The sequence below is a fragment of the Garra rufa genome, chromosome 19 (genome assembly GCF_049309525.1).
Source record: "Garra rufa chromosome 19, GarRuf1.0, whole genome shotgun sequence".
Classification (NCBI taxonomy): Eukaryota; Metazoa; Chordata; class Actinopteri; order Cypriniformes; family Cyprinidae; genus Garra; species Garra rufa.
In genome coordinates this window covers 12,316,505-12,344,127 of record NC_133379.1, presented here as the reverse complement: position 1 = coordinate 12,344,127, position 27,623 = coordinate 12,316,505, and the positions used below count along the sequence as shown (strand labels likewise).

At 36.2% G+C, this 27,623-nt stretch overlaps 1 protein-coding gene across 1 annotated transcript in view; it reads left to right on the top strand.

Annotated features, from left to right (window-relative positions):
• Positions 1 to 27,623, top strand: part of fstl4 (follistatin-like 4) — a 264,025-nt gene that overhangs the window by 176,759 nt on the left and 59,643 nt on the right. The window contains exon 7 of the mRNA XM_073824962.1: positions 25,067 to 25,233. Coding sequence (XP_073681063.1) covers positions 25,067 to 25,233 — 167 coding nt within the window. The remainder of the gene's footprint in view (positions 1 to 25,066; positions 25,234 to 27,623) is intronic.

The window sequence follows — 27,623 nt, the reverse complement described above, 5'->3', positions numbered from 1 at the left end:
CCAAAAGTTTTGAGAATGACACAAATATTAGTTTTCACATTGTTACATATTTCACATATTAGTTTTAGATCTTTGTTTCAGTTTTTTCTGTGATGTACTGAAATATAATTACAAGCACTTCATACGTTTCAAAGGCTTTTATCGACAATTACATGACATTTATGCAAAGAGTCAGTATTTGCAGTGTTGGCCCTTCTTTTTCAGGACCTCTGCAATTCGACTGGGCATGCTCTCAATCAACTTCTGATGTGACACAGGACTAATGGTAGCGCTCACCTTTTCTTCTCCGGACAAGCCTTTTTCCAGATGCCCCAAACAATCGGAAAGAGGCTTCATCGGAGAATATGACTTTGCCCCAGTCCTCAGCAGTCCATTCGCCATACTTTTTGCAGAAGATCAATCTGTCCCTGATGTTTTTTTTTTGAGAGAAGTGGCTTCTTTGCTGCCCTTCTTGACACCAGGCCATCTTCCAAAAGTCTTGGCCTCACTGTGTGTTCAGATGCGCTCACACCTGCCTGCTGCCATTCCTGAGCAAGCTCTGCACTGGTGGCACTCCGATCCCGCAGCTCAATCCTCTTTAGGGGACGATCCTGGCACTTGCTGGACTTTCTTGGACGCCCTGAAGCCTTCTTAACAAGAATTGAACCTCTTTCCTTGAAGTTCTTGATGATCCTATAAATTGTTGATTTAGGTCCAATCTTAGTAGCCACAATATCCTTGCCTGTTAAGCCATTTTTATGCAACGCAATGATGGCTGCACGCGTTTCTTTGCAGGTCACCATGGTTAACAATGGAAGAACAATGATTTCAAGCATCACCCTCCTTTTAACATGTCAAGTCTGCCATTCTAACCCAATCAGCCTGACATAATGATCTCCAGCCTTGTGCTCGTCAACATTCTCACCTGATGATTACTGAAATGATCTCAGCGGGTCCTTTAATGACAGCAATGAAATGCAGTGGAAAGTTTTTTTTTTTTTTTTTTTTTTTCGGGATTAAGTTAATTTTCATGGTAAAGAAGGACTATGCAATTCTTCTGATCACTCTTCATAACATTCTGGAGTATATGCAAATTAATATTATAAAAACTTAAGCAGCAACTTTTCCAATTTCCAATATTTATGTAGTTCTCAAAACTTTTGGCCACGACTGTAGATCATCCAGGTAATAGGGTGACCACCTGGAAATATATTTGTTGCAGGATATAGATGTGATTTTGTGGGACAATGTGGGACACGTGTGAGACAGAAACATTTTCTATTGTTATGCTATGTAAATACTGAATATATCTGTTGTCATAGGCAAAGATTTATGTTTCTGAGCATGCACATGCAAGTTAGAGAAAGCGTGTTTTTTATGAGAGTAAAGAGAATCCACCTGCGAGATTTGATGCACCCCTGCATTACAATAATTGCTCTATAGACATTTGTTATTAAAATAACAGCATAGAAACCACCTCAGATGAACTATTAAAATAAGAAGGAAGTCCTGTCTGAAAGCTGCGTCAGTTTTTTAAATTGGTCAAAATTAATAGAGAATATCATGTTTTGTGTGTGTGTGTGTGTGTGTGTGTGTGTGTGTGTGTGTGTGTGTGTGTGTGTGTGTGTGTGTGTGTGTGTGTGTGTACCTGGTATTTATCACGTTGTGGGGACCAAATGTCCCCACAAAGATAGTAATACCAGTAAGTAAATTTTGACCTTGTGGGGACATTTCTTAGGTCCCCATGAGGAAACAGGCTTATAAATCATGCACAATGAGTCTTTTTGAGGAAGTAAAAGTGTGCACAATCTCCTGTGAGGGCTAGGTTTAGGTGTAGGGTAGGTGTAGGGCGATAGAAAATACGGTTTGTACAGTATGAAAACCATTACGCCTATGGAATGTCCCCATAAAACATGTAAACCCAACATGTGTGTGTGTGTGTGTGTGTGTGTGTGTGTGTGTGTGTGTGTGTGTGTGTGTGTGTTGTGTGTGTGTGTGTGTGTGTGTGTGTGTGTGTGTGTGTGTGTGTGTGTGTGTGTGTGTGTGTGTGTGTGTGCGCTCAACCATTTCCGTCTGTGTTGCTAGATCACTTGATGAGGTCCTCAAATCATTTGCACAGAAACTACACCACAAAAATAATAAATAAAAAGCTTTCTTAAAAAGGCAAAAGAATGCATGAACGTTTTCTTAATCGGATAATTAAAAACCAACAGACTGATGAAAATCTCAATATGCAACGTGCAGGACAAGGGGCGAAAATGCTGTGCGGTACAATGCAAAGCGGGACAGGTGGTCACCCTACTACTGTAGGTAACCACACACATTACAGAACAAAGGTTTCCTAAACTTTTGAAGGGTTTGTTTTAATAATTTCAGCTCTTTTTATTTATTAATTTTTTTGTCTTGTAGACTACATGTAAACATCTTTTATCTAAAATACCTTACTTAGGGCAGTACTAAATAAAAATAACATGCATTTTGTATGATCTCTCTTTTATTTTTTTGAAATGATTCACATTTTCACATATTCTGTGAGGGGTTCCCAAACTTTCACATGCCAATGTATATCGAAACTGCAAAAATGCGATATGATATCAATTAAAATATTTCAATATCAATATGTATTGAAATATTAGTATTTTTGATAACACTAATGTTTTTTACCTTTACCTTTCACTGCATTCACGCCATGTCGTAATTCCAAGATGAAAACATGTGACATTGTATGCTATCTGAATTATGTGTTTCAATGGCAATGCTATTAACGCCAAAGCCCTCACGTGTTCCTGAACTCGTATTTACAACTCGGAATATTCTGAGAGTTACGAACTAAACCAGTTCATTTTGGCGTTACTAAGGCACTATCTCTGAGCCCGACAATACGGAAATCTATGACTAAAATGTCACGTGTTTTTTTTTTTTTTCAGAAATATCACGATTCACGATTTTATCACCATTCTTTGTCATGTTGGTTTTACTATTTTGCAAGTTGTCTGAGCAGCACAGCCAAACAAATTTCCCTTTGTTAAAACCAAAGCCTTGCAAGGTAAGAAAAAATATATAAAATAAATATAAAAAAAGAATGTCAGATGTTTAGGCTAAATTGGGCCAAGATAAAAATCTTTGTCATTGATTTATCTTTGTTATTAAAAAAAAAAGAAAAAAAAGAACAAAGATAGACTACATGTTACAAATAAACATAATATACAAATAAAACAAACTTTAGAGGTTTGGGACACCATCTGAGTAATTTTTTGGTGAACTGTCCCTTAAATGACAATCATGCAACGTTCTGTCGCTTCAAGAGCTGCACACATCTAATATCTACAGGCGTGCGTCCGTTTTTCTCTCAGCTGTTTACTTTTACTTTAGACATAACCAACTGTGTTTATATGTGTTTATATGAAATAACATTATTTACCGGCAAGGCTTTAAATCACATGCAAATAATGTACTTTTGTGATTGTGAATAAGTGCCTGTCGTGTTGTACATTATATTAAGACAGAGGCACGCTGTAGCACAATATTTCTTCAAAAGCAGATCATGGAGACATTTTTAATTGTCCACGATCAAAAATCATCATATCAGTACTGTACCATCTTTAATTCATCGATTTGAAACTAAAACAGTATCTTGCAATGGTAATATTTCAGCCTTGTTGAGCAGGGGATGCTTTTTTCAAAAACAATGAACTTTCAAGAACTTTCTAGCTTACTTTTTTGCTCTGTTGCTCTAGTGAGTGTGCTCAAGTGTGATGCTACTACAGTATGACCAACATCTGTGCACCACAGACAGCAGTCAGCACCTCTTGAACCGCACAATCAACGGACAGCGTAGTTTATCATCATCGTCAATCTAAGAGCATCAGACATTCGAACTTGTTGCTTTGGCAACTGTGTGATGCTGATGTCACACATGCACAGGTTGAAGATGCCTTTCCACAGAAATGATCACTGAATCCTTGCATGTAAACGGCTTAAGTAAATCAGCAATCAGTCCAGCTTGATTGCACGTGAAGAGAAAATCGAGCAGCACTTTGCCCGACTGATTATTCCATAATGCAGCCATTTTGAGCAATGATTATCAGCTGATTAATGGTGCAGTGTTCAGACTTACAGTGTGGATTTGAAGTGTTGCTTTAATTGGGCCACTGACAGTGCAGGAAAAATCACATTCATTTTCTCCAGAGAAACAGATTTTAAGCTATAATGTATCAAGCTTTCAAGAGAGACCTACAATGAGCTCTAATTACCAGTGACAAATCATTTACTTGCCCTGACTATACTTTTAATCTGCTAAGATATTTTGTGATAAAGTACTGTACTCTGCAAAAAGTTCAGACAGCTCTTTTTTTATTTAACAGCTTTTTTAACCTTCAGATGAAAATGTAAAAAAAAAAAAAAAAAAGTATTTTTGTTAATTATTATATTTGATACATCAGGCTTTCATGACTCATATAGTATGATATAGTGAGAATGTGGAGGAAAAAACTCCTCAAATTTATTTAGAGACCCGAAATAAGCAAAAATATAGTCAAAGAGACACACTTCCCCATCAAAGAGAATGGGGAAGTGTGTCCAAACTTTTGACTGGTAATGTGAATATATCAGCTTCTGTTCCAAATTGCATATTTTTGGTAGTGTATATGGACAAAAAAGTGATAAAATTCTGATGTGTTCTTTTAATGTAAATCAGTTAGATTTTTAGAACAGTATTGCAGATGCTAACATAAACCTAAATAAATATCAGTCGTCACTCTACATCTATTATTAAGATGATATTTTTGACCCTGGACCACAAAAACAGTCTTAGGTAGCACAGGTATATTTGTAGCAATAGTCAAAAATACATTGTATAGGTCAAAATTGTCGATTTTTCTTTTAGGCCAAAAATCATTAGGATAATAATTAAAGATCATGTTCCATGAAGATATTTTCTAAATTTCCTACCGTAAATATATCAAAACTTAATTTCTGATTAGTAATATGCATTGCTAAGAACTTAATTTGGACAACTTTTAAAGCGATTTTCTCAATATTTTGATGTTTTTGCACCCTCAGATTCTTTTTTTTTTAATAGTTGTATCTCAGCAAAATATTGTCCTAACAAACCATACATGAGTGGAAAGCTTATGCATTTAACTTTCAGATGATATATAAATCTCAATTACAAAAAAATGACCTTTATGACTGGTTTTGTGATCCAGGGTCACATTTAATAATTAGTTTGATTAATGCAATGCAATACAGTGATTACTGAGATAAGAACAAATAAGTGTATCTCAAAGATTATATTTAAGACTCAAATATTACTAACAACATCCCAAGTTATTCTTATGTTAACTTTATAAAAATCAGTAAGGATTTCACAGCAACTTGTTATTACTTATATTTTTTGCTTATTATTATAATGTTAATGTGATATCACAGTCAGTAACGACAGTCTATGGATGCACGCTCAGTGAGAGTGATATATCTGTGATATGTCAAATTTGTGTGAAAGATCTTCATATATGTCTTGAGGTTAGAAAGTATCACCTAATGTATCCTGCTGACATATAATTAGGTGAAAACCCCAGGCCGCTCATTATCCCATTATAGCTGTGAATCTCAATACAAACTGCCAACGAGTCTATAATAGCTTGTCAGCACTTCTGATTGCGTTTGACATGAGCGCGCCGAGACGTCAACATCACTTTCATTGCCATCATATTACCCTCCTCCACACGGCTGCTCGTAAATCTCTGGAGTCCAGGTCCACGTTTGTTTTGACTGAGTTTTGACTCAACTCATATTTTCACAATATAAAATCAGTTAGCTTCAGATTTCATCATCGTTCATTTTACTTCATAATTGCACTGCAGTGTCTGGGGACATTGAGTTTCACAAAACTTTGTGCATGTGTGTTCAGGTTCAATCTGTGGTCACACAAATTAAAATGCAGCGACTGGCCTCTTGTTGGTGCTTTAATGGAGATGTGATAAAAATGGCTCTTGGGAACCTTTGGTTCGAATGACTTATAAATTGGCATGCCGTTTAGGTAACACTTTATTTTAAGGTGTCCATAATACAGAGTAATTACCTAATTAAGTACTTAGTAGTAGCCATTGTACTTACAAAATGTACTTACCCTAGAGGTCTGCAGGAAATTTGAAAGAAATCGGTCACTTGAGGGCACTACTACATTTTACATGTGTAAATGATTGTATATTATGCAGTGTTTGATGCATTCACACAATATGTTAGATCTTCTCATTCTGTTTTAAATTCTGCATTTAAATTTAGGCAGTTTTTACAACTAGATGCTGCACAATGTTGTTGCATTTTGAAACTCATTGACTGTTATTGTGAGTGACGACAAAGACCGTTCCAAGATGGCGGATGCATCAACGAATCATAATGCATAAGCAGCGCTGCATGTAAAAGCTGAAATTCTTTTAAGACACAGCATCTTAAAATGCACCACTCTTGTTTGAGACGTGACTGCAATGGTCATACATGTCCATCTAGCTGTCACAGAGGAGGTCTGGAGACAGGCGTTCGGATCCAAATGCAGGCTTTATTAGAAGGCGTGGTAAACAGACAGGGTCAATCACCGGCAAACAACAACAACGAGGATAATCCAAAGAGTAGTCAAACACAGGCAGAAGGTCGGAACTGGCAGCGAGAATCAAAACACGGGGAGGAGTCCAGGAATCAAACACGGGGAAATCAAACACGGAAAGAAACGCTCGGAAATAAAGACCATACGGAACAATAAGACTTCGCGAAGAGCTGTGTGTGTGAGTGGCTTAAATGCATGAGAGTCCATGTGAAACAGGTGTGTGCAGCAATCAGTGCAGTGGAAAACGAGGAGCAGGTGTGTGCAGTGATTGGTGCAGTGGCTTGTGGGGATTGCAGTCCAGATGTGTGGTGCAAGAGTTCATGATGACAGGATCGACCAGATACGTGACACTAGCGTGTGTTTAAATAGAAAAACAATTGGAAAGTAGCACATCACAATGAAAAAACACACTCTGTGTGAATAGCTCCTAACATTTCTACAATTTATAAATGTTAAAAATGCAGTAACACTTTAATTTATGATCTCTTAACTAATTGTTTATTAGCATGCATATTACTAGAATATTATCCATTTTTTAGTATGAATTAAGCACATATTAAAGTCTTATTTATGTCTTATTCTAGATGACCTTATTCTATATCCCTAATCCTAATACCTATAAATAAGCAGCAAGTTAGGAATTTATTGAGGGATTATTGAAGTCGGTCAATAAGTGTTCTCTATTCTAAAGTGTTACCAAAAATGCTATATTTCTATGAAAAACTACCTGAAAAAAGTATTTTCGTCACTGATTTAGACTTCCTAAATAAAATGTGTAATATATTTTCGTGCATGTGCTTAAGGGTATAAAAGCACCTTTAGGTGTTTCAGCAGCGGTTGTTCTCACAAATGCACATTGCAATTTACAAATATATGCAACAAATGAACATTCACTTTACATTGTTTTGCACAGCAGTTTGCATTGTACTTTGCATTGGAAATATATAATGCACGGTTACAGCTTTATTATCTTTAAAGGCTTTTTTGGAGCATTTTTATAAGCTGTTTGAATGGTTACATGAAGGAGCTGTAAAGACCAGTTACGTTCATGTGGATGAATCGAGTTTGTGTTGAAGACTCTGGTTTATGAATGTGAATTTATGCCATGCAGAAACTCTTACAAAAACAAACACTCACTTTCGATCAATTAATGCATCAGTCACTTACTGTACACAACTTCACTGTTTAAAGTGTCTGTCATAGGAAATCAACACAGTTGTAAATAATTAAGCAAAACATCTTCTCATAAAATAAGGACACACAGACAATGACACGTCATAGAAGTACTACCTGCCATTTACCATGTCACAATGATGTTGACACAATGTACATTTTAAAGACTAAAATAATGCAAAAAAGCTTAGAAAGCTCCTACAATTAAAACGTACAATGCTAACATAGTCTTCTATGATGTGCAACATAAACATGTCTGTTAAAATCTCAGAAGTACATAGAATGAAACCTTCACTAATATATGATCATGCCTTCTAAAGCCTTAGACCACCAGTGAAAATTCTTTCATGTTGAGTTTTTTAATTCAGCACAGAAGTTCAATCCTTACAAATGCTAAAACTTAAATCGGCATAAAAAATGGAGTAAAACATAACCATGAATTTTATATGTTCTCAGTATTTGGTGTGTCTCTTTTCTACTTTACTGACAGAAGTGCTGGTCTGCATGATCAGAGATGATTCGGAAAGCATGTTGAGCATCGATGGAAGAAGAACATCTGACCAACCATTTCACATCATAATCATAACAAAATTGTTCAAAATCCTAAAACGTTTTATTTATTTTTGTTCAGTTTAGGTATTGGGGTAGGATTAAGGGATCTAAAATATGATCATGCAGAAAAAGGCATTATTATGTGCTTTACAAGTAGTAAAAAAACAGCTAGTAATAGGCATTCTAATAAGCAACTAGTTAATAATGAGAATTGGTCCTTAAAAAAAGTATTGCCGATATTGCTATATTGTTATAGTAATATATTTCAAGATAAGCATTTACAGGACTAAAGAAATGTAGGTTTACTTGATTATCTAGACATAATTTGTAGAAAAATCAGTGAGTCTTAAATATGATGATCAGGTTTTTGAGGAACGTATATCTCTCAATCATCATTATATTGCATTGCATTATATGTTTTGATCAACAAACTAAGCATTAAATCTTATCTTACTTAGACATATTATTGGAGATATAGAGTGACGATTAATATTTATGTAGTTTTGTTTAAGTTTATCTGCTATACTGTAATAAAGATCTCACTCATTGACAAGTATAAGAATTTCATCTTACCGTTTAGCAATATAAGTATCATCATCTGCACCAAATTCCATATTTTCCTCAGTTTGAGTCTCTGGATGAAACTCAGCTTCATTTTCTTTTATTTATCATACTGTATGAGCCATAAAAGCATTTTTAGCATACTCTCGTTGTCAGACTTTAGGACTTTACTTTATATATTGAAATGAGCATTTAATGTTGTTAATTTCTGCTAATTGTCTGCTAGTCATCTTCATTTACACTTCATGCAGTGGCCTTTTATCGATTAGTGCAGCATGTTTGTTCTAGAAGCAACAAAAAGCAATCTCCTACATTTCAGTGCATCCAGCTTTGTCATTACATCTGAGTCCAGCACTAAGCCTGGATTTCTTCCGTCATATTGCAACAAAATGGTTTGTAGGCCTTATATTTGATCAAAGAAGAGGAAACTTCTAAAGCAAGGTTGGATTGACCCTTTTTTCTTGATATTGTGTTTTTTCTAAAAACTGATTTACTGTGGAAAACACGTGGCTGATTTTGTGTAGGATTGGAGGAGAATGCAGAGGGTTGCTGTTGAACGAGAATCTATGATCGAACGCGTCTGTTTCATCTGCTGCATTCAGACCCTTGTACATGCTTTGTCTAAATACTGTAGGTCATAAAAAATCCCTGAGCAATCACATTAGTATGTTCATAAACACGACTGGAAGCTCTCGCCATCTGTACGAGTCACCTGACTGCTGTTGTGGCGTCATGAGTGATGACACCTGCCGCCTGAGCCTGACACGACATGATAGCTGCCGCTCCCTGACACGCTGCTTTTAATGTGTTTGATCCTCTGTGTCAGACAGGTCACGCGCATGGCTAAAAGTGTGTTTTATTTTGAAATTATATTTGTGAGACTCCACTTTTACCTTATTCAGGTGAGGTAATGTTTTTACTTTATTTCTTGAGTGAAAATTTGATGATTATAACTGACAACTAATGAAAACCCCAATTCAGTATCTCAGAAAATTTGAATATTGTGAAAAGGTTCAGTATTGAAGACACCTGGTGCCACACTCTAATCAGCTAATTAACTCAAAACACCTGCAAAAGCCTTTAAATGGTCTCTCAGTCTAGTTCTGTAGGCTACACAATCATGGGAAAAACTGCTGATTTGACAGTTGTCCAAAAGACGACGATTGACACCTTGTACAAGTAGGGCAAGACACAAAAGGTCATTGCTAAAGAGGCTGGCTGTTCACAGAGCTCTGTGTCCAAGCACATTAATAGAGAGGCGAAGGAAAGGAAAAGGTGTGGTAGAAAAAAGTGTACAAGCAATAGGGATAACCGCACCCTGGAGAGAATTGTGAAACAAAACCCATTCAAGAATGTGGGGGAGATTGACAAAGAGTGGACTGCAGCTGGAGTCAGTGCTTCAAGAACCACTACGCACAGACGTATGCAAGACATGGGTTTCAGCTGTCGCATTCCTTGCGTCAAGCCACTCTTGAACAACAGACAGCGTCAGAAGCGTCTCGCCTGGGCTAAAGACAAAAAGGACTGGACCGCTGCTGAGTGGTCCAAAGTTATGTTCTCTGATGAAAGTAAATTTTGCATTACCTTTGGAAATCAGGGTCCCAGAGTCTGGAGGAAGAGAGGAGAGGCACAGAATCCACGTTGCTTGAGGTCCAGTGTAAAGTTTCCACAGTCAGTGATGGTTTGGGGTGTCATGTCATCTGCTGTTGTTGGTCCACTGTGTTTTCTGAGGTCCAAGGTCAACGCAGCTGTATACCAGGACGTTTTAGAGCACTTCATGCTTCCTGCTGCTGACCAACTTTATGGAGATGCAGATTTCATTTTCCAACAGGACTTGGCACCTGCACACAGTGCCAAAGCTACCAGTACCTGGTTTAAGGACCAGGGTATCCCTGTTGTTAATTGGCCAGCAAACTCGCCTGACCTTAACCCCATAGAAAATCTATGGGGTATTGTGAAGAGGAAGATGCAATATGCCAGACCCAACAATGCAGAAGAGCTGAAGGCCACTATCAGAGCAACCTGGGCTCTCATATCACCTGAGCAGTGCCACAGACTGATCGACTCCATGCCACACCGCATTGCTGAGGTAATTCAGGGAAAAGGAGCCCCAACTAAGTATTGAATGCTGTACATGCTCATACTTTTCATGTTCATACTTTTTAGTTGGCCAAGATTTCTAAAAATCCTTTCTTTGTATTGGTCTTAAGTAATATTCAAATTTTCTGAGATACTGAATTTGGGGTTTTCATTAGTTGTCAGTTATAATCATCAAAATTAAAAGAAATAAACACTTGAAATATATCAGTCTGTGTGGAATGAATGTATACATTATACAAGTTTCACTTCTTGAATGGAATTAGTGAATTAAATCAACTTTTTGAAGATATTCTAATTATACGACCAGGCAAATATTCTCCAGAAACGGTTTTACAGGTCCATTTACAACCCTAGGATCTGTCCCTAGAATGACATGGTCTGTTATTACCTTATTTGGAAGGTTTATGAATAATAATAGAGACAGACCACATTTAGGCCCCAGTCCAATGCTCTCCATTGACTTTGTATTATGGGAAGCGGACTCCTTGTCATTTCTGACTTATAACAAAAACAGAACAATGTCTAAAAGCTGCTGTGAGACAAGGTGTACCGTAAGCAAGTTAAAAAACACATAACTACGTTTTTATAAGCTGTCGACCCAAAAAACAAGTGTTTAAGGACACAAATAGTTGTAGCTGTCAGGGTATTTCACTTTGGGCCATTTAGTTGGATCATTTCTCCAACAAAAGGAAGGTAAGGAAAAGGTGCACTGACATAGACCAATAAAATTTAGTTTCTCAATATATCTCCTCCTTTCAGGGTGGGGAAATAATCCTTTGACATGGTTAAATAATGAATGTTTACTGTCGCCGTTAAATTTCCCTCCAGCAGGCGTAGTTCTCAGAGTAATAAGACACGTTGCACTCTACTTTTGTGTTCTTAAACACTCGTTTTTTTAGGTCAACAGCTTTTAAAAACGTAGTTCTGTGTTTTTTAGCTTGTTTACTGTACAACTTGTCTCACAGCAGCTTTTAGCTCACTTGCATAAACACTAGACTTGTAGTCAAGACCGCCTAAACCGAGACCAAGACACTACCAAGACCAGAAGGTATCGAGACCAAGACAAGACCAAGACCAAGACCAAGACAGACCATGTCGAGACCAAGACCGATACCAAGTCGAGACCGGAAAAAAAATAAGCAAAATAATGTGAGACAAAATATTAATTGCTTCAGTCTATTTAAAAGTGTTTAATTCATTTTAAAGAATTATTAATAATTTAATACATACTATTTTAAAATATGTTTAATACACCAATTTCTTATATTAAATTTATGAAAAAGTGGTTTGAATGAATAAATGACTTGCTCACAAAAACATCACTGGATCAATAAAATATGAATACAGCACACAGTGAGATATGCGAGCACTTCATTAGAAACTATACTGTATGTTTGCTTATATTTGAGCACTGAACAAGCTAGTTTTTGGTTTGCTGGTAATGAAAGTCATTATTACACCCGCAGTGGTTTATTAGAGAAGGAAATGAACGAATCAGTTCATGGTCATTCAGCGTCAGTCCGTTTAAGCAGTTTGTGCCGGCAAACATCATTTCTGCTTAGTGTCAGACCAAGAGTGTTTACAATACAATAATCAATGGTAATTTGCCAGGAGTCTATTTTCATTTGTTTGAAAAGATAATGGAATATGGAGACTGTAATTGGTCTGTTATTGGAAACTGTGAAAATATGAGCAGCAGTTCAAGTCAAGTCAGATTTATTTGTATAGCGCTTTTCACGATACACGTGGAGTTAAATATTGGTCGGTTTGTTTTAGTGAGAAAGTAAGCGATACTCAACTAGTAAACAATTATCGGAAAGCACTGAACATTTGTAAATGAAAAATAGCCAAAGAGTGAGTTTAATATTTTTCAAATGTAATTAGCATTCATTTCAGCAGAAATATCGGCACATATTCACTGTTCTGCGTCTGGTTTTGGACCTTTATGTTGAAGTTTTGTTCTGTTTTTCTGTTTTAGTTTGATAGTCAGGATGCTAGGTGTTCCTTGTTTCATTTATTGTACTTTTCTAGGTCTTCTAGGTTTACTTGGTGTTTAGTTCTGTTCTTGTTTTCTTAGTTTATTTTTATTTGTTTTTGGTTGTTAGTTGAGAGTCAATAGTTAATTTAGTCATAGTTAATAGTTAACAGTCAGCAAAGGCGGACAGCTAAATGTTTTTTCTTTAAAAAACTTTCTTTAGAAAACATTCCAAAGCATAATATTGTACTTTTTACTGCACTATGTTTCATATTAAATATAATTTAATACTGAAATACATTAGAAATCTTTTACATTCTTACTTTTACTCAAGTAAAAGTTATTTAAAGATTTACTTGAGTACAAGAACATACTACATTTTTAATGTTGTTAAGTATTAAAGGTAAAACAAACAACAACTTCTTATTTAATGAAATATAATGCAGTAAAAAGTACATTATATGTACTTATAGTGAATATAGTGAAGTAAAGTCCAAAAAGCAAAACACTCTGATAAACTACAGATACTTTTTAAATTTACTTGAGTAAAGTAAAAATACTTCTACTGTCCGCCTCAGGTAGTCAGTCATAGTTTAAAGTTACAATTGCTCCCTAGTGTGACCAGCTTTGGTTAAAAAAAATGTTAAGAAGAATCTCCTGCTAAATGAATAAATGCAAAACAGTTGAGAAAGAATCCATTGCTTCAGCTGAGTGAAACTCTCAAAAGAAACTTGGGTCACACTTTAGTTTGGGTACCAACTATTAACTAACTATTAAAGGGATAGTTCACCCACAAATGAAAATTTGATGTTTATCTGCTTACCCCCAGGGCATCCAAGATGTAGGTGACTTTGTTTCTTCAGCAGAACACAAACAAAGATTTTTAACTCAAACCATTGCAGTCTGTCAGTCATATAATGTAAGTCAATATGGACCCCCGGCTTTGAGAGTCAAAAAAACATAAACATATACATTTGAATTTTTATCATTTCCAAAGCTAATTTAGCAAGCTTTTATTTTGGTCATGCTGCAGACCACTTATGTGCACCTCTGATTATACCCCTTGTTGATCATTGGCACAGTCAAACTGAGTTCTGCTGATTTGACTGTATTTTACAGACTAGCTGTTTGAGAACATGCCATTAGTCTAAGCACACACAATTTTTTTTTCCATTTACAGGTTAAAATTTGGTAAGTGTTTCAAACCTGGTTGAGTAAACAGCTGTCGGGCAGGTAATTAATCACAGCGCGTGCCCTTCACGTCCCGCTGCGGTCTACAGGGAGCAGGTGACATGCAGTGCTAAGCAGCGTTCTCTCATCTCAAAGAAGTGTTTGTTCTAGAGCTCCATAATACGTTGGATGGCAGCTTTGAAGTGTATGTGGTTGTAAATTGTTGATAAAATGCTTGAAGGGTATGAAAGAGTTGCTTTTTTGTTGATGGATCTTTCGGTTGGGTTTTTATTGTGTAAAATCATCAGTGTGATGTTCAGTGTTTTGTTTGTGTGTGGAAGAAGATCAGTAGAACATCAGCAGGTAATCAATCTTGATGCAGCGGGGAACTAGTTCTTCCCTAGTTACATGCTTTTTGACGAATGAGTTTTCACAAACTTTCTTGTCTTTGGTGATTAATGATTTTTAATAATCAGATCGATTTGCTAATGATTATTTAAGGCTTTTCCCACTGCGCTTAGCCACAGGTTATCAGCATTTGAGAGGAGATGCCAAATGTTGACGGAAAACGTGAAAATTAGAGTAAAGAAGACATGGAAAAACTTTGGTTTAAGGACCAATTCTCACTGTTGACTATTTGCTTATTAGCATGCATATTACTAGCATATTGGCTGTTTATTAGCACTTATAAAGCACATATTAAAGGTCCCATATTGTACACATTTCTGGAGGTTTATTTTAGTTGTTGATGTCCTTAAGAATATATATTTGCGGTATAAGTGCCAAAATCCATCTCAATATATTTTTACAGCTCCTTTTTTAGGAGCTCTGTCAAAAACAGGTCGATTTTGGCCCATCTAATTAATATTCATGAGCCTCTCTTCTGATTGGCCTGTTGTTTTCTGAGTGACGCACAGCCTGGCCAATCACAGGTAACTACAGTCATGTATCGTTGTAGCCGAACCCAAAGCCATAGAGAGAGCCTAGCCTGCTGATACTCAACAGGATATTTCAGAATGATCATTAATGTTTTTTCTTTTTCAAACACCGAATGCATTAAGCTACATAACTGTTGCTTTAGTAAAGCCCCTTTCACAATGCGTGCTGATTCTGGAAAATTACAGGAACGAGCGCTGTGTGAACAAAAGCCAGAACCATAAAGGCAGTGTTGTAGTGATGATGCACGTTACCCTGCGACTCTTCACGACGAAAAAATACGTGCAAAGTGGAATGAAGCGGCGGTCGGGCAGAGCCAGCTCCGCACTATCAGCGCTGAAGCACAGTTTGTTCAGGTTGGTTTCAGTTTAGTGAACCTTACTCGTCGCATTACATCTCACATCCAAACGTCACATGTCTTTATGGGTTGTGTGTAAAGCACGCACAGATTCCGGAAAACAACTGTGAATGAACCAAATTAAACAATTCCGGAACAAATCATGGGAAACATTATCCGTGTATTTACCGGAATCGCTGTGTGAAAGAGGCTGAAGTTGACGTGCCACTGGTCTCTTATATTCACGTTGTTCGGAAGCCTGTGCAATGATATAGTTTCGACATCTATCGACTGAACAGGGTTTTCTAGATTAGTTTCCGTGATGTAGTTGCATAGCAATGTTATGGACGCTATATTGTCTGGGTTTGACAAAAGGAGGGTGGGACGTGGTTGGTGCTCGGGGTGGTGACTGAAGGCAGTGACTGAGTAGATCGGACGTCACATCGTTACGGAAGTCACAGCGGCTCGTGAAAATGAACAGCTACTTTAAGCAGGCTGTGTGCAGTTTACTGTGGACTGACTGTTTTGAAACTCATATGGTAGTTACATAGCCCCTAGACCTCAGTTATCATGAAAAAAGCCAGGAAATTTTGATTTTGACAATATGGGACCTTTAATGCCTTATTCTGCATGATCATAATTTAGATCCCTGAATCCACTCCATATTGTAACTATAAATAAGCATCAAATTAGGAGTTTGTTGAGGCAAAAGTCAAAGTTAGTAGTTAATAGTGAGAATTGGTCCCTTAAACTACATGGTGACCTAGATACTGTTTTGGAGTGTTTTATTCTATTTTATGTTATTGTATGCAACATACAATATGAACGTGCATATAAAGTGTATACACTGAATGCGTTGAATTTTAGCAAACAGTGTAGTTCATGTTTTGAGTTAAAGCTCACTACCACTTTGTAGCCAACTTGTTAATTTGTTGGTTACCAGAAAACTAAGCTGAAATTAATTTAGTCCAATTAAAGAATTAAGTGGTCCAAACTCAAAGTTTTATTCAACAATGCAAGTTGTTATAGAAAGTCAGACAAAAGAGTGTTGTGAAAAAAGCATTTGCTGGGGAGTGTTTTGCATTGATTTATTTATTTGTTTGTCATTCTACAGAAATGTTCACTTTTGGTATGGCAAGATGTCTTAAAATGTATCTCTTTTTCTAACATTTAAACTTAGACCACATTATTAGACTACCTTTTGACTTTATGAATACACATAAATGACAGCTTGATGATTTTTTTCTTTTTCGTGCATTTATTTAAAGAACATGTGTCACTGGTGTTACCTTACTTCTCTGGCAGGTTTTTATGAAATATTGTTTCTCGATTTACAGAAAAATAATGTTTTTTTATGCCATTTACATCATTTAATAGTTATGAATACATTATTGTATTTTTAAATGGTAGAAAACCCTGTTTTTGACTTTCCACTTTCCCTCTGTACACGGCTGTGGGGACGAGCAGTTTTGTGGTGCTTGGAATTCTTTATAATTAATTAAAAAACAAATATTGCCACATTGATGGCTCAAGAATGTGTAAGTGTTCAAATAACATATGGTTTCATTTTAAAATATAAAGAAATGGTAAGCCTTAAAGTCCCCCTGAAATCAAAATTAAAGTTTTTTGGCTTTTAGTATGAATATATTAGCCTTAAGGTTATCTATAAGCTAGTGTGCTTCAAAACAAAGACAAAATTCGCGTTTACAAGATATGGGCATTCAAAACTTACAGTCTCGTCACTTCCGCCAATATGAACCAACGATTTGGATGATATCACCGTGCACTTCAACTTCTCATCATACGTTCTGTCCAATCAAATGCTCTCTAGAGTCCGTAATGTCCCGCCCCCTACACAGAGACGCAATACACGGAGCAGATCATGTGCGCTCATATGTGTGATCGATCGGCATGTATTAAACCTACACAGCCTCAGCATGATTATGATCACTATTTTGTTTTAGTAAGAGTTTCATATTGAATCCGTGGGTAATTGATTAGTCTGTGGCTGTCGTAAGCTACAAATGCGGCTTTACCGAGTTTAACGGCTCTGGCCCGAGCAGATAGTAATGGAACGCTATTGGCTATTCAGAATAAGTGGGCGGGGCTGAGCGATATGTTTTTGTTTCAGTTAAAAGTACGTCACCACATAGAATAACGCTGCGTATTTCAAGGCACTTCAGTGGACCTTTAAGTGTTTTTCAAGTGTAATATTTCTGTAAAGGCTAGGGACAGAAAAATGGACATTTCCATAGAATGGCCCATGTACAATTCTAAAACTGCAAGCACCACTCATATACATTGTGTATTTGAAATTTGACTCAGTTAACTCAAATCTCTTGCAGTTAACCATTAGCTGGTAATGCATGAATTAATGTAACTAGCAACTAGACATGACTGCATTGCCAACTTCGCAGCTACTGCCTTTAAAATAAAGCAACAAGCAGCATGATGTCATTGTTTTTGGCTCATCCTCGACATAAACACAGACTCTACTCTTCAGTGCAATTGTAAACAAAACCCTTTTAAATCCCAACATAACAGAATCTGTGTATTCACTCTAAAATGTTCCAGGACAACAACAGTTCAACAAGATATTTCTGATATTTCTAGCTTTTCAATGAGCGTAGGATCCCTGTTGTGTTGTCCCATCATTTTTCAGTCTGTTTTCTGTTTCTCTGAGGCATGAAATACTGAGACTGAATGTTGTAGCAGGATGAGGAGCACTATCGTTTCCTTATCAGTCTTCACCTGCTGCACTCATATATAACAACACTTTGTATTACTGAAAAGAAAGAAGATTGGAAAACAAGAATGAAAAGTAGTAAAGCACTTGAAGGCATCCAGCGTAAGACATTTATTCATATCAGTATATATGTATTAATATTATATTACGTTATTTTTATTGTTATTTATTTATTTTCTAAATGCAGTCTCCGAGAACCTGGTGTCAAGTCATTTTTATTTCATGGAATGGAAAGTAATTGGATCCGTAATTGAGCTTGGCCCTTCAGGGCAGGATGGTGGAACAAATGTCAACATTTCTTAAATGCAGAGCGCGGCAGAGCCATCCCGACCCTGTGGGCTCATGCACACCCGTGCATTATGAAATCCAATCTAATCACAAGTGTGATATTCTCCTCCCACCATCTCAGAGCCTTTCTTTAGCCGAGACAATAACCACATCCTCACGAGGATCTCTCGCTGATGATCATTTTGGCAAGTCTGCCACTCAGAGCTCTTGTGTTTCCAATATATTTACCCTGAACATATACAAAAATAAAACAGTCACAGGCTGTATATAAGGTGTAATACACAGTCAGATTATTTTATCTTTTAAGTAATTTACTCCCAGTACTTCAACTGATCAATCGCAATCAAGTAAATCAAGTCAAGTAGTGAAATGTTTAAAATGTACTTATTTCTGTTGTATCGACTGGAAACTGTGTGTGTGTGTGTGTGTGTGTGTGTGTGTGTGTGTGTGTGTGTGTGTGTGTGTGTGTGTGTGTGTGTGTGTGTGTGTGTGTGTGTGTGCATATGTGTGTACTGAAGATACCTCAGCACGTTCATATGGGGCACGAACGTATGTTTTGATCTAGCTATATAAAGAAATAAGAGCAGTTTGGTGTGAAAGAAGTTGCTCTGTTGTGCATGTGTTAGCAGCCCTGCAGTTACGCTGTTTGCACTCTTAAGAGTGTTTGCAGCCAGCAGGTGTGCTTTATGGGGGTGTTGCTGTTTAATCTTATTTTAGGCACAAAGCACACTGTGACACCTTTAATAAATCCACATGCCATGAGTGCGGGAGATCTGACAGCTCCTGAGTGTCACATGAGAACTCGTATAAACACCCAGTCAATGTAAGACGGGTAACCTAACACACTAACTAAAGCAGTTTCAAGTCTGTGCATGCAAAACTCAGTGCTCTTCCTCCTCCCATTTCAGTCATAAAATGCATGGAGCTATTTAAATCGGCTGTTCTAAGCGTGTTCAGTATGTCAGTAGTGATTTTGTAGTTGTTGTTGTTGTTTAATGGCTAATCTGCTAACATACACAAATGTCTGCTTCTTCACTGTACTTTAATCCAGATGTTCAATATGCTTTCAGAAGATGTGTGAGAGCACCTCCTACCGTATAACAGTGAAATCACAAAAAGTTGGAAATTCTGTTAATGGCAAGCAAGCGTTGTCTAATAAATGATGTAAAATTCCATCAATGGTGTGTGAAAATAAGACTCATGGAGATATCAAAACAAATGAGCAGTGAGCAAATGAGCAACATATACTGTGTCAAAACTATTTTTTTTTATGTATTTATAACATACGCAACATCCCATGACTAGGAGTGTTTTCCTGAATATCAGCACGATTGTAAATATGACAATGATTTTATACAAAAGTAGTTCAATAAGCAAGCAGATATTATTAAGTGACTTATATTTAGAAGTGATACTGACTAACGAGTCGCACATCTCCGCAACACACAGCAGTGTTTTATTACTAAATGATTCAGTGTATTTGAATGAATCGGGTGAGTCAATGATTCAAGTGAGCCATTCATAAAGACAGTCATTTGCCTTTTTAATGAATGCATCAGCTATTTGAATAAATCGATTGAATGAATGATTTAATGACTCACTTATAATGACAGTCACTTTCCGCTACGTACTGGTGCTTGATTTTCATAAGCAAACATAGAATTTATCTAATCAATTATTAAAATATTAATAAAATAATTTCTTCAAACAAATTAGGTTAGAATGATAGCGTCTTACAATTCTAACTTAATTTACTGATACAATTTAAGAATTGGACATGTAAGATAATGCATACATTTAACAAGGTTAGGAGGAAAAGGCTGTATAAATACAAAAATGTCTTGGAAATCAATTTAAGGGGCAAATATCACAAATATGCATATTTAAGTAGCAGCTGACAGAACACTGATGAAAAATATTGCTTTAGAATAAAATACATTTATACCACAAAGTAACTCTTTTACTCTGACAAATTCTATGCGTGTCTAATTTTAAGCTACAGGCAAAATAAATTAAAAAAATTGGTCGAATTTGAGGTTTTCCAGCAAAGCACAACATTCCAGCTTTGTGAAAACAAAATGATCGCGCTGACTGCATTAAATGCACCTTTCCGAGGCACACAATCTCCCTATAAAGTGCATTACTGCAAAATATGTCTTGGCGAGATTCACACAAACATAATCTGTTATGTCTTACATCAATGTTTAGTTAATGGTTTGGGAAAAAAATCTAATATGTAACATTATATTAGGTCCATGCATTACAGTAGATCTTAATATAGATCTGTCTTAATGTTAATCAAACATTAAAAGAAAAGACAGAATCACTTGTTGCTCTTGATTAAACTACTGTTTATTCTTTGTTCTTATTTTTAACAGCAAAGATAAAATAAAATATATATATAACTATATTGCGATTAATAATATAGTAATTATTATTAAGAAAAGACTTGGAGGAAAATATGCAACGTTGTTTGGTGATTTTGCTTTCAAGTAAATATTTTCAAATTTTTGTTTTGTATTTTTTTTTTCTTTGAAAAGCAAGACAAAATTGTAAAAAGCACATTCTGGCTAGTTTAATTTATTCAGTGGTGAAAAAAATTAACAAAATACATGGGGTGAAAAAAAAAACAAACAAAAAAAACAAACAAAAAAACAGGGCCTTCGGCCCAGTGTTTCATTTTGTTTGGTTTCAGCTTCAGCCAAGAATTTTCATTTCGGTGCATCCCTAATTTTAATGGAGAATTCTTTCATGAATTAAAATAATATTTTATTCTCTGCCCATTCTAACTCATTATGCCATTACAGGTCACAATTAATGACTGATTTAGGGAAAATTTACATACAGTATATGTACTACAAACTTAAAATTGAATAGTCCTACTTACTTAAACTTGGAAATCTTATAACCTAAACAGTTTGAGGTAACTGATTATTTAGGTTCATAGTGTAAAACAAAGATGACCATAGTCATTGTGTCTTTAACACATGGCTGTAAACGTCACATCAGCGTTATCGGCTGCTCAGAAGCTGAGCCGTTGTGCCACTGCAGAGAGCCGTTCAAAGAAGTTCATCTGTTATAGAGTCACATATACTGTAAAGACGCTCCGGCTGTTGATGCACCTTTCCTCTCTGATTGAGGAGGCACTTTGAGTGTGCCTAGCATTTCTCTGAAAAACCCTGCAGGAAGCTTTCATTTAGGTTGAAAATGAGCGTTCTCGCCTTTGGCTGGTGCCGGCAATAAGAGCTAGCTTTGATGGATCAATAGTTTGCAAATCCCGGGCAAGTCAATTACTTGTGAGGAGGGGCTATTTTTGGGCGAGAGGGGAACACAAAGAGTCATTACAGAGATAATGTCATGTCAACCCTATCCAGCGGGAGGGCTGCCATGGGCAATGGATATGTCATCCGTCTGTCTGCAGCTCTGCCTCAGAGACCATCCTCTGAGTGTGTGTGTGTGTGTGTGTGTGTGTGTGTGTGTGTGTGTGTGTGTGTGTGTGTGTGTGTGTGTGTGTGTGTGTGTGTGTGTGTGTGTGTGTGTGTGTGTGTGTGGTAAACAATCTCAAACCAGGCCTTTTCTGCTGGGGAAAATCAACATGGTGCCAGGAAAAAGAAAAGTGTTTTTATTGCTGGAGGCTAAAAATGAGAAGCACAACGACGAGGCATCTGCTGAATCCTGAAAGGGATATGCTAGGTTTTATATTTGCTGTAAAATGTGAAGCTGTTTTTGGGTTTAGGGTTTGAGGGCTGAGGCGGATGCATTCACTTTTAGACTCCTGTGAGGAGAAGTTGTCTTTGCTTTTGTAAAACTTCCTCCTCTGAAGTGCTATTCTAAGGCTATGTACAAACTTGTTTGGTGTAAGTTATATTTGACAAAAGAAATCATCACTTGGGGATGCAATAATGAGGTGCTGCACTTAGTTACGCTGTCGTTTTTTTAACTGTTCTCTCTCATAACTGTAATGGAAATGTTACCGCTGGACCAGAGTGAAAGCTGTTCAAGATTTAACCTTGTAAAGCCTGACAGAATTTGAAATGAAAATGTGTTTTTGTTAAGTTTATATTTAAGAACATTTGTACTAAAAATGTGAAAAATTTTTTTTGCGTATATATATATATATATATATTTTTTTATTGAGCATTATATTTGATACATCAGACTTTTATGCCTCATATAGTAGAGTAATATGATGCTTATATGTGGGGAGGAAACAGGTTAATTTATTCAGAGGCCCAAACTGAGTAAAAATATGCAATTTGGTGCAGATGCTGTTATTTATGTGAACAGAAAATAAGATGAAATTTTGATGCGTGTAATGTAAATCAATGATATTTTTAACTGTATAGCAGATACTTGCATAAACAGAATTTAGTGTCAAAAACACATTTAAGGATATTTTCTAGTGATATTAGCAGCAGAAATTCACTAAATCATGATGAAATGATAGAGAGCAGACGTGCAGTGCATTTGGGCTCACTTTCAGCTTTCACAAAGCCGATGCAGGTGTCTGGATCACAGCGGATCACAATTCATTGTTAGTGAATAGTTCAGTGTACAGAACACAACTGGAGTGAACACTGCATTGGCTGCAGCGGTGTACTAAAGCGGCGGCACCTGCTGCATCTTCAGACCTGATGGCTGCAATTTGACAGGCAGGTGCAGGAACTCATTTTCCCTCTAACCAGGACAAATCAATGTGTTCAGCTCCTAAATGACCTCTTTTCATTTGAAGGAATTAAACCCATCTAGATCTGTCAGGAAATCATGCAAACAACATGTTTGCGCCAGGGAGCGTCCACTGCAACAGAATGCAAAAGGACACGAATGTTCAAATCGTTTGCTCAAGCAGTGGAGCATCTGCTTGGATTGCCGTCCGCACACCAAGACTGTTATTTTCAGGCTAGCTGTGAAATGACTGATCTGAAAACCAGACTGTTATTGACCCGAGGTCAGTCGGAGACATTTGCGATGTCTGGGCCATTCTTGTTTGCACTGACAGACTGTTCATCAAATGATCAAATGGCTCATCAAGTCAAGTCATCTTACTTTTATTTCTATTGTGCTCTATACAATACAGAGTGTGTCAAAGCAGCTTTACAGGAATGAACAGGAAAGTAACAGAAGCAAAGATGGAAAATAGGGTGGCATGATCAATCACATTTTAATCGTGATCATGGTTTCTGATGCTTTCGATTTGTTAAGTCTTTCCCCAGCAATGACTAGAGTTTTTTGTCATTTACAAGACAATGCTTCTCTGCTGTTGACAGAATTTGTTTCTTTCCATGTCTTCACTGTAATATGGTAGGGGGCACTATTATGCATCTTCTAAATGAGTACTGAAACTCTGGATCAAAACACAGGTGAAGAAAAATCAAAAACAAGTGATTGTGTATTTAACCAGATGCATATGTAAAATAATGTGGCCAATCAAACGTTAAACAGAATATAAATCAAAACTGCCTAACATTACCAAATAAAATGTCAGTAGGTAATTTAGGACTGTAAAGCTTTAAAAATGTGTTGAACTCTATCTACTCCATCAATGTTTTGTTTATTTTTCTGAATCCTGTCTGGACATAGTCTTTGACAAATACACAACTTTCTCAGCTTTTTGTTACAAATGTTTTTTTTTATTTTTTTTTTTGCCCACATACAAGTGTTGATAAAAAAAAAATTCATGGAATTAGAATAAAACAGGAAAAAATAAATATATATATATGTATTTTTGGTTTTAAAAAAATAAGGTTCTCTTCTACTTTTGACATATTGCATGTTCAAATATCTATAAAATAAAATTAAATTAAATTAAATTAAATTAAATTAAATTAAATTAAAAATTGATGATGGGGAAAGATTTAAGCATATATTTGCCTGCTGGGTATTTTCTGAAAGTTTCATTTTAATGTGGCATTCATGTTATCCTGCATTGGTAACAAACCTTCACAAGCATTCATGGTTGCGGTTGCCAAATACCAAGATTTTAAATCCCCCAATCAGAGCATTTCTTTTGAAATAGTACATTTTCTGGTCAGTGGTTTACTTCATCTTCCCAAACCTGGCCACCATGTTTAGCAATTTCGTTATTGAAATATTTGTCTCAAAAGGTTTGCTGCAATTACATTTGTGAAAAAATCATGCAAATTGACATTCTCTTGATTTGTGCTTATGCGAAAGTTCAATAACTCTGATGAAAGACAAAAACCTGAGACTTTCATACCAAAAGTAACCTGCTCTGTCCTGTCTGTCGGTGTGTTGTCAGTGTCCTGATGTGTGGCGTGAGGGCGTCGTGGTTTGTCAGACATAGCAACAGTAACTAAAGGGGGCAGGTCTTTGCGAAGGGGTCGATTCAGATTATGATTAAAATTTCAATCAACTTTTCATTCAGATTGGACTTTTGAATTGATTATAATCACAAAAAAGTAAACAGGTCACTCTAGTGTCTCCAGAGTCATTAAAGGATTCATTTAAAAAGAACAAATCACTCATGATCAACACTTCCAGCCTAATAATCACTCTGCATATTGATTTTTAGTTTTTAAACACCTTTATAGATAAAAGGCGGATATAAATTGCATATCATTTTTGGAGTAATACATGTAAATGCATGGGCTAACTATATTGCAATATTGTTGTTTTGTCTTGCAGAGGTCGTTCAGCTTAGTCTAGCCGATGACAAGCGTCTGAGCATCACAACTGTGACCGTCGGCCTGAGCGCCGTGCTTTCCTGCGCCATTCGGGGCACCCTGAGACCACCCATCATCTGGAAGAGAAATGGCATCATCCTCAACTTCCTGGATCTAGAGGATATAAATGTGAGTACTTTAATATCACACTACTGAACAACACTGTTATGTCTGAGAATAAAGATGCAATTCAACTTTTGTGACAACATGCCCCAATGCCATTCTATGCTGTCACATTAAATGGGTGACATCAGATTTCGGACATTAAGAAAAATGCATGTTTTTATATTATATTTATTCATAGTATATTTTTAAAGCACATTTAAACGACTAGGGGAGAGTGGGGTAAAATAAATTATTTACATATGTGACCCTGGACCACAAAACTAGTCTTAAGTCGCTGGGGTATGTTTGTAGCAATAGCCAAAAATACATTGCATGGGTCAAAATTTTTGATTTTTCTTTTATGCCAAAAATCATTAAGAAATTAAGTAAAGTTCATGTTCCATTAAGATTTTTTGTAAAATTCCTACTGTAAGCATATCAAAATGTAATTTTTGATTTGTAATATGCATTGTTAAGAACCTAATATGGACAACTTTAAAGGTGATTTTCTCAGTCTTTTTTATTTTTTTGCATCCTCAGATTTCTGATTTCAAATAGATGTATCTCAGTCAAATATTGTCCTATCCTAACAAACCATACATTAATAGAAAGCTTATTTATTGAGCTTTCATATGATGTATAAATCTCAGTTTTTTCAAATTTAACCTTATGACTGGTTTTGGTCCAGGGTCACATATGCTGTCCTTAAGAAAAGGGAAAATGAGGCAGAAGTACAATGAAAGTATCTAAAGTAATTCCAGGATGTTTCTTATCATTTTAAAATATCGTAATATATCTGTGACAAACGGTTCTAAAAATATGGCTTTTAATTTTTTTATTTTTTTTTTTAAGTGTTCTTGTGGCTCAATTTGCCTCAGGTTAGGGGTAAGTTGACCCAAGTCAGCGGGGTAAGATGCATCATAAGGGAGAAACCTAACCATCTGACTGAATCTGATTAAACTTAATAATCATATTTAATTTAAAGGTGCCATAGAATGCATTGAGAGAATATTTTAAATTGTTCTCTGATAACTACATAGAAGGTATATGGCATAGGAAAGGGCAAAAAGTCTCCAGAAATGGTTTTACAGGTCCATTTACAACCCTAGGATTTGCCCCTAAAATGAAAGGCTCTGTTTTTGCCTTATTTGGAAGCTTCATTAATATTAATGAGCTCTGCTCTGATTGGCTGTTCCACAGAGCACAGTAGCTCGCACATGGATAAAAAATATATTTAATTAGTAGCTCTAGCTGCTTTTAATATGCGGTTTGTTGAATCTGCCGTTTTGAATCGCCGACATTTTAGTCTCATTACTGTGATCGCATGTGCTCTGTGTAAAGTTATAATGCAGAGGGAGTGCTTCTTAACACACAAGTTGAGCTGCTCCTCATTGATTCTCAAGATCTGTAAATCATTCGCCATCACCAACACAGTTATTTCTCCATTATTCGCCATCATCAGCGCAGTCATCTCTCTGTTTATGTGGTAAGTGAAATCCTATGTAATGCAATGTAACAGCGCTAGCATTAAGCTAACCGTGTCCCTTCAGTGGCTTGCCTTGTTTAACTGATGTGCTGATGTTACCCATGATTGGGCGATGCAAATGTTGGAGGCGTAACTATTAACGATCCCAGAAAAACTTTCGTAACAGTCTGTGTTATGTTGGAATTTACCTATTTTTCGGTGGTCTTTTGCAAACACTAGATTTATATAAGAAGGAAGAAACGATGGTGTTTGAGACTCATGGTATGTCATGTCCATGTACTGAACTGTTATTATTTAACTATGCCAAGGTAAATACAGTTTTCCATTCTATGGCACCTTTAACTGACAGTCATATTTATTTTTCTAAAGCTAACTTTAAAAAAAATCAACTGAAGTTTCATTTTCAATCTTTATTTGTTTTAACCTTCCCAAAAACAGACTAATCATTAAAAAACTGTTTATACTTCAGAGATTTAACTTAATATTAGCACTGCAAAAAAATGCTTTTCTTACTTAGATTTTTTGTCAACATATCTAAAAATTCTTAAATCAAAAAGGATTTTTTTAGACAAGTAAAAATTATTGTCTTGTTTTTTTTAAAGAAAAAACTAGTCAAAATTAAGTGAGTTTTTGCTTCCATCTGCCAATGGGGTAAGCAAAAAAAAAAAAGTTATTTTAAACAGAAAACAAGATTTTTTTTACCCCATTGGCAGATTATTTTGCTCGTGTAAAGCAAAAAAAAAAAAAAAAACAAGACAAGTGCATTACGGTGGCGTAAGATAAAGTGCTGGCTCAACTTACCCCACAGCATTTGGCTCACTTTGTCCCATTGCTGGCATTTACCTTACCTATGCAGGCTAATATTTAGCTAAATGATTTGCATGGTTTTATATGTTGCTAAATTACCTATATGCATCAAAAACATGAA